General features: G+C 30.1%; 2 protein-coding genes across 2 annotated transcripts; both read right to left on the minus strand.

The window, feature by feature from the left end:
* Nucleotides 1–2131: 2131 nt before the first annotated feature.
* LOC121114775 (uncharacterized) lies at nt 2132–4444 on the minus strand. Its single transcript, XM_040708832.2, has 2 exons — nt 4181–4444; nt 2132–2622 (listed from the first exon to the last, which is right to left on the minus strand). Exons 1-2 carry the CDS (start codon nt 4230–4232, stop codon nt 2279–2281), a joined length of 396 nt encoding a protein of 131 aa, XP_040564766.1. The 5' UTR covers nt 4233–4444; the 3' UTR covers nt 2132–2278.
* Nucleotides 4445–15160: 10716 nt separating this feature from the next.
* Manf (mesencephalic astrocyte-derived neurotrophic factor) lies at nt 15161–16352 on the minus strand. Its single transcript, XM_040708840.2, has 4 exons — nt 16066–16352; nt 15885–16009; nt 15525–15666; nt 15161–15434 (listed from the first exon to the last, which is right to left on the minus strand). Exons 1-4 carry the CDS (start codon nt 16151–16153, stop codon nt 15268–15270), a joined length of 522 nt encoding a protein of 173 aa, XP_040564774.1. The 5' UTR covers nt 16154–16352; the 3' UTR covers nt 15161–15267.
* Nucleotides 16353–16362: the final 10 nt, after the last annotated feature.

Raw genomic sequence — 16362 nt, forward strand, 5'->3', positions numbered from 1 at the left:
ATGGACTTTGGCGGTGCTAACATTTGAGGTCTTCATGATGTCGGAAGTGGTACTCCCGGTACGGATTAAATTGCATATGATGGCTCTTCTTGCCTCCATCGCGACATATACATAATTTTTGTTCACAACATGTACAACAAGCAAAGGCTTAGAATCTAAGCTATTCAAAAATAATCAGAACTTTAACATTTAATATATTCAAAACTGTACCTTTAGAAGGGCTCATTACTTTTTCTACACCCAGTATATAGATAGTTATTTCATTTCAAAATATGGCTCTGAATTGAAACTATACTAAAAAAACGTTATTTAAAAAAAATAAAGCCTCTAAAGGCCAAACTTTCTGCAATTGAAAATTTTAATGGTTGTTTTCGTGTTCTATGTCTTAAATAACATTTTTTTTTTTTTACAGGAAATCTTTTTAAGTTGTAATATAAGGCTTATTCTTTAGTTTAAGCTATAATATAAAATAATTGAAAAAATATGCAAAAAACTATTAGATTCTAAATATGATCCTTCATTTTAATTGATTTTTGTATGATGAGACACATCTTGTAGGATCTGTATTCAAGAATACTTAATAAGTATTAAATTTTTCGAATTTTTTTTATAAATTGTTGTTAGCTTGAATTTTCATTTACCATACAGATATTCCACTTCAAAATATGTCCTTACATGATTACTACATAAACTCTAAAAATATGAAGAAAAAAAAAGACTCTAAAGGCCAAATCTATTGTAGTTGAAACTTTAAATTGTCATTTTTGTGTTATACAGCTTAAATAATAATAAATGTGAGTTTTAGCAAACGGAGGTTTCTAAACCTGAATTTTGTAGTATAGTGTTTTAATGCATAAATCCGAGTTGTAATCAGCGGTGGAAAAGTCACTCCAACCAGGCCCTTACAATTAAAAAAATCAGCTGCCCTCATAACAAAACCACAATTATGGAACTGTAAATATATAAAAAGATTTCATATCCACAAATCCGCTGTGTAATTTAAGAAAACTTAAAATTTATCTTTCATACTATATTTAAAAAAGGCTCTCATAGTGCATCAAAACATTGTGTTCAAATGAGGCATTTTACTAAATTTTGCACCTTAGTAAATTCAATCTATTTAACATTACACATTATACTAGCTTGTAGAAAAGCTACTTTGATTCCTTAAAATTATAGTTGTTATAAAATTAGACTGAGTCTTCAATTCTATCATTGATAAAATATCAGTTGTTGATATATACAATTACACTCCAAAGTTCCCATAGCTCAAATTTTGATATTTTAAAAACTCTCAATTGATCATTATACGTTGTATCACATGCTATATATATATGATATAAAGTAATTGTAATTCAAAGGCAAAAAAAGTTAAAATTTTGTTGACTAGTGTTATTGATATAAAATAATCTTGTTACCCAGCGTACTGTCCCGAATCAAGCGGGAGCTCAAAAAAAATGTTCCCAATACGAACATTGTTTTAAAAATGCAATAGAAGTAATATCTTGCCTTTTTAAATTAAGTATTTACTTTGGTAACGTCATGTTTCCATCTGGATTAACGTTATACACTCATTTAAAATTAAACGTGTAATATTCGGTGACTTAATCCCAGCCCTAATAAATTTAAGCAAACCTCTCAGTGCAAGGATCGTTTTCTACTTTTCAATCAATTTATAATATCCATACGTTAATGACACCTCTTGATTCTTTAGTCGTAGACAAGATCTCATAATAGAAATTTGGAGACAGATAAAAGATGGAGTTGGACACAGAGTTGTATTTGAGTCCAATTTTTCCGAATCCTAATGGTAGTGTGTTTCAGTCAAGTCCTAGTTTAAATTTATAAGCTCTGGGATTAAGTAAACAAGTATTGTGCGCTTCGTTTTAAAATCACAGCATGACGTCATTTTTAATTTAGGATAATTCAGGTTGAATCGTGAAGCCATAAATTATCAAAATTTAATTTAAAAAGGCCTGATTTTCTCAGCAATGGCTTAGTTTTTATTAATGTATATAGAAAGATATATATTCAGACTCAAGAGAGTCTAATTTATCGATTAAGGCCAACTTGTTTGAGTATGCGGGGATCCCTTTAAGTACACCATACACTAAGAAACATAGAAAATGAGTTGGCTGTAAATATATATTAATCAATCATATTTAATTAAAAATAAATTTTGTAAATAAATAAAATATATAAATGTATGTATATCTCTATGTATAATCATTCTAATCAATAAGTATTTTTTCTTCCTTTGGATGGTTTCTTTGTTTCTTTAGTGGAAGAAAGATCCTGAACAAATAAGTAGAAGAGAGTAGAGAAAGCCTATAGATTTCTTCACAGAAGAAGATGATGATGAATCATAGCTCCAAGGAACATTACAAAAATCATGACCACAAATACATCGAATAAATCCCCCATTGGAGCTTTGACAACCGAATTCCTCCCAGGAGGAATCATATTGAGACATGGAGACACAACTTCGATGAATGGATCCATCTGGGGATGTAATGTTCCTGCAATAAAGCTCTGTTTCCGATAATCCATTATTGGTGCAATCAATGATGTCAGAGATTCGATGGAAGGATGAGTTACCAATATAGCAGAGTGTAGAGGAACCTGTGAGAAGTAAATTAATATATTTTAGGTCAATTATTAACATCTCATGACAATTATGTAAATGGATTAAAGTCAAGAGGGAATTCGATTAAATTGAACTAATAATATATGCTATATGTACAATGAAGGTCCTTGCTAAAGAGACATTGGAAGGAAGACTAATGGGAGCACAAATTAGTATATGATGTACTTCAAATGTCGTCAAGGGAACATAACAAACTCAAAAGGCTTTTGGGGTTATTAATCTTGAATTAATTAATTGCCCAATTATCATTAATCGTTGTGGAAATCAGTGTATGAACGCTCAAGTATTTAGGAATAAGATATTCTAAAGAAAGATTGCTAAAAAAAATAACACAATCATTGTGGAAGGTTAATACTATGAAAATCAATCACAGCCTAGCAATGAGTATTCAAGTCCCCTATGACCCTATGTAGAAGGCTGTTAAAGTGAAGACAATTTTTTTTCCTTTTTTCGCAAATTTTTCATTACTAAATAATAAAAAATTTCCAATTTAGTCAATATTTAGAATAGGACGATAATATTTACAAATACAATTCTCAGTGAAGGTTGAGCCAGATCACTACTGATTCAAACTATCCATGGGCATTTCTAAAGCTATGTCTGTATATAAAAATATTTTATAAGTATGTAGACTTTATGTAAAACTTTTATCAACCTGATTTTCTCTTAAAAGGAATTTAAATAAAACTCTACAAAATTCAAAGTATTTACCAGTCGTCCCCAATTGGGGTTCCCAGGAGCCCTTGTTCTCCATGGTGTATCGTCAATGGAAAAATTACATCAATACTAGATAAAACATTTGGTTAAGAATATTTTATATCCAGAAAGAAATTATAAAATGATATAGGACTCCACAATTAGGAAAAAGGTTGAAAATGACTGGTATTTACTGATAGCAATACCCTGTTATTTATCTTAGAAATCACACGAATATGTTTAGTTAAAGAAGTATTTTTTCGCACTCTTTTGATAAATGGAAGTATAGTGTTTTTTGATGTATCAGACCGCAGAGGAAGAAAAAAACTTGTCCAATTTGTGTGGCGGATCAAATTCCGATCTTGTTAGGGATATGGACAATAATAAATAAATGAGGGGACATTTTTTTCAATCAAGAGCGCGACCTGATGGAAGGTACGGGACTTTGGCAGGGTAAAACAAAAATGTATTTGTAGTCAGAGATGGATGAAGTTATCATGGGGATTTGATCATCTATACTTGGAATTAGAACAAGGAAGGAAACAGTTCAATAAAAATAAAATGTGTCCCTAGAACAGTGGGTCGTCAAGGGATCCAACAAAGATTCAATTCAATGAAAGGTATAACATTTAATTGAGCATATTAAAATATATATTGTAAGATATTAAAAAAATACTATAGGTTCTCACAGTGATGAAAAGGTTGCAACTCACAGTCCTAGAGCAATAAATAACAATACAAAATAAAAGTCACTTTTACGATCCTTGAAATGGGGGATAATTTCTCTCAAAAAACAAAAATAAATAAAGTGCATAGCTCAAACGATACCTTCCTTACCTTTGTGAATAAGAAAGAACAGAGTGAATACGATAATATGATGTCCTCTCATCTTGACTCCTTACATGAATTGCACTAAGGTTACTTGGATTATATATTATGCGGATCTTTCTATCACAAAATATGTTTGTGCTCACACAACAAGGGACAAAAGAAGAATAGGATCCCGAGATCAATTCTTTTGACTACTCACTATAGGGAAAATATAACAATAAAAATGGGGAGAAAAGTCGTTCAAACGAATGATGATGTCTGTATAGTGAACAATATATTATGTGTGTGTATGTACGTCTATGTACTTATCTAACTTATAATTCCCCCTTAAGAAAAAGAAGGAAAATAAAAACATTCCTAAGAGGCTGGGCACTCAGTAAATCGAGGGAAAAGAAAGAACCTCACTTTTCTCTCTATAAATAGTTGATTTTGGCCTTGATCTATGAGGGTAAAACATCCCTAAAATACATGCACTTAATATTGACTTGAATCCTTATAAAAGACATACATAATAATAATCACAAACGAAAAGTTGAAGGTGCATTGAACCTCAATTGCATTCAACAGCAAACATAACATAGGTATACCCTAAAAAATATGACAATGTCAGATTCCACTCTTCTTTTATTTGCAACCGGAACAGTTTTCTTTATTTTCAAAGCTATCATCATTATTATTTTATTCTTGAAGAGAAAACATAGATTTTTCCAAAAAATTTAATTTTTTGTGAATAGCTTTGGATTTTTGAAATTTTTTTCCAAAAAATGTAATATTTAAAATTTTTGAATTTTTCTTCCAAAAACTTGAATTATCAAAATAAGGCACTGTAAAGAGGAGATTTTTCATTATTTAATAAATCTTTTGTCAATAGAAATTTAATAAGGAATATCTTTTCCAAAATATGTAAATTTAAAAAAACAAAACATAAAAATGGTTTTTCATTTTATTTTCTAAAACAAAATTGGAAATTAAATTTAAAAAAAAAAGGGAAAAAAGAACACCATATATTTATCTTAGCCCTGCTGATGTATGAGGTGGTATTTTCTTTTAGGGAACAACAATTGTAATTTTGCCATAATATTAATTATATGTCTTTTTTTTATTTGTGAAAGACGTTTCTTTGAATGACTGTTTTTTTTTTTTTTTGTTTTTTTACAAAATGCAATATCTTGATTTCTTCCCTTCTTTTTAAAACAAAATTAATAGCCCGAATATAACAAAGTAAATTCCCAAATTTCCTTAATTGTATCAACGTGAGTTTGACAAAAAGGAAGCTTTTTATAATATTGTATTGCATAAATGGCCTTATTGTTCAGTTGGTTGTAAATCCCCTACGTTATTCCGAGAGTTGTTAAGAGGAAAATACAAATGTATTCATAATTCTTTTACCTGTCAACTGATTATTAAAATTCAAAATTGAATAAATGCTTCGACTGATACAATTAATATATCCTTAAATTGTCTACCAAATATTAAAATTAAGTAAAAGCTTTAACTCAAATTAACTTTTTAAAAATAATCAAATAAGTAGTTCTACAACTAATTAACCCTATTATCAATTTTCAAAATAACGTAGGGTTGATGCTGACAACTGAATTTTATGGGAATTTATGTGTAGAAGTACAAAGTTGATCTTGTTTAGTGGTACACATTTTATTATTTTCAATTTTTAAGGATTCTCACTGAGCATCACATCAGTATTTATCAGTTGCCTGCTTTATTATGATTTTTGAGGGTATAACGAAAGTATTTATTAGCAAAATATTTAATGAAAATATACTACGTATAATACTACGTAGACGTTTTTTATCCGTTACAGTAGATTTGAAAAAATCACACCCCATGAAATTATAATTCATTATGAACCTTATTCTCAGAATAATAGCTAATGAAACGACAAAGTAGAGTATTTGAAATATATTTGAAGTTCAAAGTTTAAAATAGAAGGCTTAGTATGAAATATAATGTACATACTAAAAAATAAACCATCATACATTTAAGTTAAATTTACAAAATTAAACAATTAGAATCATATAACTAATAATGACAATAAATTATAAACACAGAATATTGAAATAATAGATTGATCCAAATAATATTTTCTTGTTCTAACATCGGAATTCAGTTCAATATGTCATAACTTTAGGTTGCAAAACACAAGCCAGGCGTGGAGTTTAATCAAAAAGATAATCAGCCCTCTTCTTCATGTGGAAGTTGCTATATACAATTGTGCACAGGATAGATATATCTTTACCGATGAGATCTTAATAATTATTAATAATAAAGTAAATGTCAAAATCATAAAATAATGTTAGATTTAAATCCATATCTTCTTCCAATCTTAGTACGAACAGCTTTTAGAATCCCACTTTCATTTATTTCATGTTTATCTAAAAAAAAAAAAGTTAATCCATGCAGTCAAATTTTAAACCTTAATTACTTATCTTAGATATAAAAATAAGACTCCTTTATAATTGATAAGACAATTCAGGCAACCATTCTTGATTTAATGTAGTTTTCTAACATGACATCGTAAAGATTTAGAGCAAACGCTAATTATGTAGTAATGTCCGGCGATATTACTCCTTATTAAGAGCATCAAAAAAAGATTTTTATCCGGTTATTTATGCTTGTATAACAACATACTATTATCATGAAGGATACACACAATTGCTAATTATAATGTTACACCCAATGCAACTACCCCCGTTGTTGTGACCATTTAAGCCGTTGTTTTTGCCATTTAATGAGTTGTGTATCATAATTCTTTATATGTTTAGCTAAAATAGAATCATATTTTATGGTTAGATTTTAACTGTTTACTGTTAGATGGTACAAAATCTAGAGTTCCATTTCGAAATTAGTAAATATTTTATACATTTACTGATAACTTGATCGTAATTTGGTGTAGATGACTCAAGACATGCTGAAAATTATCTCAACTTCACAATTAACAATGGGGAATGACATTAGTAACAACATCCTCCATTAATTTAATGATGGTTCCTCGGGAATGGACGTGTTTACCCGTGTATTTCTTCATAAATGTTTTTGAATGTAGGATGATTAGCAATATTACTATATTACATGTAATAAGCATCTGTGTGAGATCAGAGTTAATTCCTGACTTGATGTATTCATCATTAACTTGATTTTTTAGATGAATATCCATGCTCTTGATATGAGATGAGGATAATGAGTGGCGTGTAATTCTAGACAGGGGACTAAAGGCACATTTATATCGACAAATCCGACAAGCCATCTGTTTATCATCCGGTAAGTATTTTCAAAATTCCTGGGCTTCCATTTTCAGAAATCCAGACAGAAGGCGACGTTATTTTAAGCATTTTATTCAGTTCTCTAACGACTATCCCCATCTAATATTATATTAATATTGAATAATATAGGCGGGAATGATAACGTTCTTGATAGAAGAAGATGTATATTATTTAATCAATGATTTAATTTTGGTAAGAATCGAAAAGCGTGCGAGGAGAAGAGAAGAAATACTTATGGCATCATTGATTAAATAATATATATCTTCTTCTATCAATCAAGAACGTTATCATTCACTTGTGTTTTGTAACCTAAAGTTATGACATATTTAACTGGATTCCGATGTCAGAACGAGAAATTATTATTTGGATCAATCTATTATTTCAATATTCTATATATATAATTTATTATTATTATTTATATGATTCCAATTGTTTAATTTTGTAAATTTAACTTAAATGTATGATGGTATATTTTTTAGTATGTAGATTATATTTAATTAAAGCCTTCTTTTTTAAGCTTGGAACTTCAAATATATATCGAAATACTCTACTTTGTCGTTTCATTAGTTATTATTCTGAGAAAGTGGTTCATAATGAATGTCAATTTCATGGAGTGTGACGTTATAAAATCTACTGCAACGGATAAAAACGTCTAAGTCAATTATAAGTAGTATATCTTCATTAAACATTTTGCTAATAAATACTTTCGTTATACCCTCAAAAATCATGATAAAGCAGGCAGCTGATAATCACATCAGTATTTTATACAATGATACCATATTTATTTCCCCCCCCCCGTTTCCTTGCACGCGTTTTTCTCTACAATATTATCAACTTTAGCTATGACACAGAGCTCCGTCTTGAGTGAAAACAAAGTTTCCCCCGAAATTTTCTTTTGCCTAAGGTAGCATTTTCTTATTCAGAAGTTCGATGTAAGCATCTGCATTGAGACCCTCCTATCTCTCCACAAAAATGGGAGAGCAAACTTCGCCTGTCCTGGCCACTGGATATTTTGTTCTGAAAACAAGTCTTACTGAAGCTGAGACATTGACCGATGTTCTGTTGTGATGTAGTAGCTGTTCTGCTTATTCATAGTGGCATCAACGGGGAAATTTTATGTACAACTTTGCACGAATTTTTGTTGGCCTTGAGAAAATTTAGAATCGCCTTTGCTCTTTCTAACCGTCTCAGCTTTCTCTGTTCAGAGATAAGATGTTTTGCTGTCCTTCTCCCTGACTTTGCACTCAATGTCATTCCAGATTGAAAATAATGAAATGTGTACCACTAGATAAGATACACCCTGTATGTACATGACTATTCAGATTTTTATATAATAACTATTAAATTTTAATAGTCGATCGACTGTTTAAGGAAATGTGAACGGTTCATTAACACTTAAATCCTGCCTTCATATCTCGCAATCTTTTAAATTTTTAACCCCAATGGCAATATTAACATCTCAAAAAAATACACTTTATGTGCATTAGCTTGAATTTACATAAATGTTGTCATCCATATAAAATTCTATTGCGACTGCATTGTGAAGCAGTTTAATGTAGGGATATTGGAGTGAGGCTGGCGCCCCGCCAATTCTAAACTTGGACAAGTACTGTTTATTCTCTTTTTGGGTACTGCTTTGAACCTGTCAATATACTCGTATATCTATATTGTATATGCATTCAAATATTTCAAATCTATTAATATACATTGTATATCATGTCAGCTCATTTTGAGTGACGCTGTTTTCAGCGAGTGCCATCTTAGTTGCCTTTATTCGGGTGAGTTTCTTATCAACGATAGTAATTTCAATGACGTTTTCATATTCCTAAACATTATAAGATGAATAATACCATTTTCACAAGTCATTACTCAACAAAGGGGTGTTTAAAAACAAATGAGATAAGTCTAGTTGGATCCACTGACGCTCTTGTCAGATTGCGAATCAACTCTCTGTAAGTTTCTGCAAAGAGAAGAATTTAAAAATTTAATTGAGTATGATGGTGTTCAAACACTTCCCACGTCGTTACCTCACTAATTTAAAAATACCCTATGCATTTTGTTGTCAGTTATCGATTCCCCCCTCAGACTTGATACGTCATGGCTATTTCATAATTTCTTCTTTTTGATAAATAAACGAAGTCATAAATTATGAATACTGTATCATCAGGTAACACAGTAATTAGGCTATTAAAATGAAGAAAAATTAAGGTTCAATATGGGTATAAACATTTATTTGTTAAAAATCAAAGCATTTTTGTTTAAATTTTAGCTTCATTAAAAAATCCTCCCTTTGCCGCTATAACTGCTTTACAGACTTTTGAAATTCTTGCTGTTAGTTCATTCAAAGTATTCTTCAAAATGTTCCACAACTCATTCTTACTTGTGAGCACTTTTCCTGAACTTTTCTGTCTAGGTATTCCCATAATAGCTCTATTGGATCCAAATCAGGAGATTGAGTTAGCCATTACATTATACATAAGATGTGAGAGGGTTCTTTCTTTTCCAAGGAGTTTTTGTAGAGCTTGGATGTATATTTTGGGTCGTTGTCTTGTTGATAAACAAACTTCCTTTCAATTAATCTATGTCCAGAAGGAATGGTCTGCGTCTTCAGGATAGAATGATAACCATTCTGAAGGAATTAACTACCAATCTCTCATACCTGCCAGAGAAAAACATTACTTATGAAATTAAGGCTGACCAAAACACCTGGAATTTTATAGACAAATAATGGATCTATTTTTTTCATAATATTTTTTATAAATAAAGTCATAAACATTGATGAAAATCTCGAGAAAGTATTTTTTCCAAACTTTTTCTTGCCAGTGTATATATATATTGGTCATTTTATTACTTCTATAAAGACATTTTGGCTATTATATAGGAATATAAATGTGTTGCTACACTTTTAATAAAATATGAAAAAACAGTATTATAATACAGTATCGAATAAAATATAATCTAGGATTTTAATATTATGAAATATATATGTAATTCATTTTAAAAATTGTGGAAAAATAATATGATAATAATAGTCTGGGAGTACTTAAGAACGGAATAGCAGTTGGTGTGATTGACTAATTTGGCTTACTACCAGATGATTTCGGGCCTTTTTTCGGTTTCTTTTTGGAATAAATGTTGCATGATACAGTAAAGGTAACGGCCATTAGTCGTTAAGTCTATGTTAAGGTCTATCAGTGTAGTACCTTCATGAAAAGAGGGCAAACGTTCATTTTAAGAAGTTGAGATAAAATCTGACAAAAACGTAAATTGATCCTGCTAGAGATTCTATCATTTGATTTTAAACACTCCTCTGGTGAGTAATTGCGTCTAATAATGACATCATTCATCATGCAATGTTTATTGTATGAAATATCGCTAAAATGATCTCAAATAAATTTTCACTCTTACCAATAATGTAAGATGAAACTTGCAGAAAATAATCTCGCTCAAATGCGCAGATACGATTTTTAGGATCATAAACCTACATAACATTTAATAATAATACTCTTTCATAATTATCCTTCCTCAAATTTCATATGTTTACTTTTTATTATGTTGTTAGACTTGTTAACCAGTGTTAATTGCGTTTCAATTCTTCTCGTCTATTATTTCGTTAAAAATAATTAATATTTTTTACATTGTTACATAATACATGGTGTTTCAGGTCCCGCATCTTTTGAATTTTGTAACACAGAACATTTGATCAACTTTGAATAATATCTGGTTTTGTCAAAAAAAAATTTACCAAGTTAGCATTAAATTGTTACGGAAGGAGAATCTAGAAAATTTCAATAAACGTAGAAAAATCTGGTACAAACATTTTATTCAGTGGTTGGGTTCAAACGGGTGTACCAAAACATACCTTTTTTTTGTGTATGTAACTTTTCTTCGACCAAAACATTTACCAAGATTTTGATACTGAAATTAATTATGTTTAAGCTGAACGTTTTGTGTAGAAGTCCATTAAAAAAAAATCTTGTCAATTTTATAGTAATAAAATTTCCAGTCATTTATTTTTATAATTTTAACAATATTTTTAGTTTTATTTTACATGTGATGACATTTTTTATTTATATAACTTATTACTTGACTAAGTAATTTAATTTTGATATAATGGGGATTCTGATTGCCCTTACTGGACAATATCGAATCCAGCTCGGGGATTTGGTATTTTCTTCTGGATCCAACTATATGAGGTACGTTTATTAATGCAATCACATCTTCTCTGTAATTGAATCAATCTTCCTTTTTTTTGGCCATTTACAATGATAAATTCCAGATTTCACTATGCAGCTAATCTTGTAACTTTTCTCCACATCTTCGATGAATTTTCCCACATAGACTTCTCCTTCATATGAGATAAATTACATTCGGGATCATGTCTGCAGGTTCCCATTCCTTATTCATTTTTTCCAAAGCATTGTTTACCTCTTTATGTGAAGCTTTTGGGATCAATAACACTGAAATAATGCTATCATTTTGGATGAGCTTTTTTATGAGTGGTAACTTTTTCATCGTTTTTTTTTTTTTTTTTTTTTTTTTTTGCTGCTACGAGATTTTATACATCTTTATTTTTCTTCTAATTTCAATCACTCAAGGGTGTCTTCTTCTGTCAGCACTTCTCGCATTGATTTGTGCAGTGTTATACTCTTGGGATATTTCTGGAGAATAACCCTGAGAATAGTTTCTTTTGCATGAAGTTAAAGAAGCTGAGGCAGCTTCATTATGATTATTTCTGATGATAATAATATGTATTGATGCATCACAACGTTCATATTCACTGGATACAATCCAACGCCTTAAAATCCTGACAATCCCTACATGCTAAGGTCCTTGCCAAAACTACCTAAGAAGACTTGGAAATATAGCTTTGTCCACGGAATTATAGAATTCCTTGCCTATTCTTACGGAATCAAGTTTTCAATATTTACTGCCACGAAACTTTCAAATGCAGAAACATAGACTTTAAGCGGTTGTGGTTAAAAGGATTTTAGTACAGATAATAAATTTTGATATCATTGTCCATAGCAAGTTTGAGAGGGTTCAAAGTGATATGGCTGTTGTGTTTATCAGATGAAAAGAACAGGGTTATCAAGGTCAACAGTTTGTATGATAGAAATAAAATATTGGCTTTAAAGATGCATTTGTCATCCAGGCGGAGTTAGAGCAGTCATAATCATATGGACCACTTCTTGGATCACCACTCATCCATATTTAATAGACGTACTTTCCTTTGTACATAGTGAAACGGAAATTGAACATTCCAGTAGCAGAAACACAAAAGAGAACTCAGAAGTTGGTTTACGAGATGTTATTGATTGCAAATAGGAACTCTTTTACTGCTTCATTTAATAAAAAAAAAGAAAAAAAACTTTTTGTGAAAATTGCCTTCTGTGATGAAATAAGTGGGTTTTTTTTTGTTCTTTTAAATTGCCTTGCATTGATGTCATAATTGAGGGCGTCACCATTTTTGGGAGCTCTAAGTTGATATAGTTAGTTATATATAATGGAAAAATTGCCGATTAAAAAACTACATCAATTAACTCAATTAAGATGGAAAAAAACAAACCAGATGTATTTGATACAACTTGATTCCATTTTAAAAAAAAGTCATATTTGAATTAAATCAAAGTATTGCTCAACATAAATAAATTAAGAAGGGTATTCCCAAAAATAGATAGATTTTCACATTTATTTTATTTTATTTTTTAAATCGATTCAAGAAAAAGTAGGATAATTAGAGAAAAATATAGAATTATCTTCATCCTAATAGTTAATTTATTGGCTACACTATGGAAATAAAATTGTACAGTGATGTAATAACATATTTTCAATAAATTTTAAGGTCAGTTATTATAAAGCTAGCCAATCGAGGGATATATTTGAGATGGATAATAAAGTTTAAGTCCTTTTATTCCTTGGTCCCATTTTGACTTAAAAATACACAGCAATAGTTCACTATTTTCATTAAATGAAAAAAGGATTTCAATTATTTTAGACTTTGGTTGTTTAAAGCCCAAAATAGCTGACTTCAACAATGCTGATGTCACATAAAAAGGCTCTATGGATTTGGCTATTTAAAGAAAGGACTGAAATAATTTCGTTGACTACATGCCATTTCATGCCAGAGCAAAAAAACTTTAATAAAACTCATTTCCTTTTTTAGTGAATTGATGAAGAATGACACACTTTTATATAGGTATATAACCTTATAAATTATATAACATCAGATAAGCTTATGGTGACGGAAGTACAGAGTAAACTGTGTATATATCATCGTCACAAATAGGTGATATTGTAATCTTTCGGATCTATTTTGGAATTCTTAGATGCCAAATTAAATTTGTATCTAATAAGATAGAATTTTTAGGTTGTCAATTGATAAACATTCTGTTGGAATTTCTCTTCGAAGAAATCAATTAACTATGTAAAGATTTGACAGAATAAGTATTAACTAGATCACAGGTAATTGCACTTAACAAAAAACTTTTCAAAACGTATTTCATAATACGAATACACATTACCAAACTATAGCAATGAGTAACTGAAAATTAAGTGGTTTATTACGACCAAGAATTAGAATTACACAAAATCGCGAGAATTTTTCAATTTTCTTACAAAGAGAATCCCTTTTTCCTTAAATTTATTTGACGGTTTAAGCATTCCAAAAAATTTCTCGTTGACGTTAAAGTTTAAATGAAATAATATTAGAGTTTCTTCTATATAAATGTATACTTGCTTCAAACTAGGGGTATATTTCCCTAAAGTTTAACAATTTGTTGCTCGAGAAGCACAAATTTTAAATTACTATTGCCTTGGACCCTTTCCTGCAGAATAATATGGATAGAAAGATCCAGAGATCAAGGACCTGTGGAATCCAAGCTTTATTTTCTAAGAACTTTGATCCATATGATCCACAAGACAGGTCCCAACATAAGTGACTTCTTCTAAAGTGCCAGAAGTGTATGATGGTACGTTATCTTGCTGGAAACGAAATTTCTTTTCTGGATAGTTTTCCCTAAAACCAGGTTAACATATTCCACTACGACATCCACAATCGTTTAGTTTGAATCAATGTAAATTTCGTTTAAAGAAATGATTTCCAGAACCAAAGGGGCAGTTAAGGATGTGACTAAATAAATTATGTAAATTCTAGGACAAGGCATGTTCCAATAGCACCCATGACCTTCTGAGGAAGATTACTGTAAGGATCGAATTTAATTGGCTAGATTCTAACAATATTTCCAATTCACGCACCTTATTATTACAACTTATTTTCATTTACTTTAAAAGTTAAACAATAAAGAGTAATTCAATTATGAATTGAGACTTAGTGTCCATAAAAAATTTCTTTAAAGCAATGGAAAAACAAAAAATATTTATGTAGAATATAACTTACAATAGACTAGAATAGATAGCCTAGATACTATAAAATTAAATTCCCCGTTAAAGGACATATCTTCAAAAAATAATCATTTTCAAACACCATAGTAACAAGAACAATATTTGAAAAACAACACTTGACAAAAAGTAATAATGTGCTTAATCATTTGTTTACACTTATAAGTATTCTATTAGTATTCATTTTCAATCATTACACATTTTGAAAAGACCATAATTTACCTTATCCATACTACTTTGAACGGCATACAAAATACAAATATTATTTGCATCATAAAAAACTTATAAACATGAATACTTTAAAACATAATAATGAGGACGATTATCAATCGAATTTAATACTAAATGTGTAGCTGAATAGGAGTACATATAAAAATGTTTAACATCACAGTCCTAAAACAATATCTAAGTTCTTTAAAGTCCCTCGCGCATATGTTTTGGCTTCAACTCCTCGATTCTCTTAATGAAATCTGCCTTTTCCAAACATCCATCGCAAATCTCGTCCCAATCGTTTAAGATCTTTTTCAAATCTCTAACCTTAAGTTTCTTGAGATTAACGTTCTTAAGATCAATTTGTTTATCTGTAACATAAAACATAAATACACATTAGAGTATGATAGATCCACAAACAATGAATACATTTAGATGATGTAATAAAAGTTTAAATTTACCGTATCTAAGTTCACAAATCTGTTTATCCTTCTTCTGAATTTTGACACAAACTTTCTCTGATGGCATTCCCCAGGAAAGAGGTTTGGACATCTCTCCAAGAATACCTGTGGCAGCATCCTCAGTTCCTCCGAGATAGTAACACTATATTAATATAAAAGATATTCATGTATAAAAAGTTATGAAGAAATAATTATAATATATTATATGACTATCACTATGTAGTGTCATAAATGACGTCTTTTTAAATTTCACAGTTGAGATTTAAGATAAATTCCAAAATACATCGATTCGCCCAGCAGTGACATTTTAAATAAGAGTATAATTGTATGTACATGGAACAGATTGAGCACTAAACTTACAAATCGATTTTCTCTTAATTTGAGAGCACTGCAAAACTTTTTGAACTCCTTTTCAATGATTTCAGGCTTCGTAGCATCCTCTTTGCTCAGAGATGCCCTAAATCGGTCCAAAACATGAATACAAACTGAAAGAAATGAGTACAAATGATTAATTAGAAATCAAAAGATCCCTGATTTTTACCTTCGCATTCCCCTTCTTTGAGGGAAAAGACTTGGGAGTCGGCCACAAACACCCCCAAAAAACATAACAGTGTCGCCCAGAGCATCATGATTAATTACTAATAAGCTAATTAAAATGAAAAAGCTAAGTAGGAGGTAACTGAAGTATGTGAAGATATTAGAATGAGTAAGTAGTTGTAAGTTAAAAGTTAAGAATGAATTTGACAAGCCGGCAGATTCACAGTTTATTACTTTTCAATTTCTTTTATATTATTAATTCCTTCCCTTCCTTCTTTCATGATTTGTACTAATCTGATTG

This window comes from Lepeophtheirus salmonis, chromosome 3 (assembly GCF_016086655.4).
Source record: "Lepeophtheirus salmonis chromosome 3, UVic_Lsal_1.4, whole genome shotgun sequence".
Classification (NCBI taxonomy): Eukaryota; Metazoa; Arthropoda; class Copepoda; order Siphonostomatoida; family Caligidae; genus Lepeophtheirus; species Lepeophtheirus salmonis.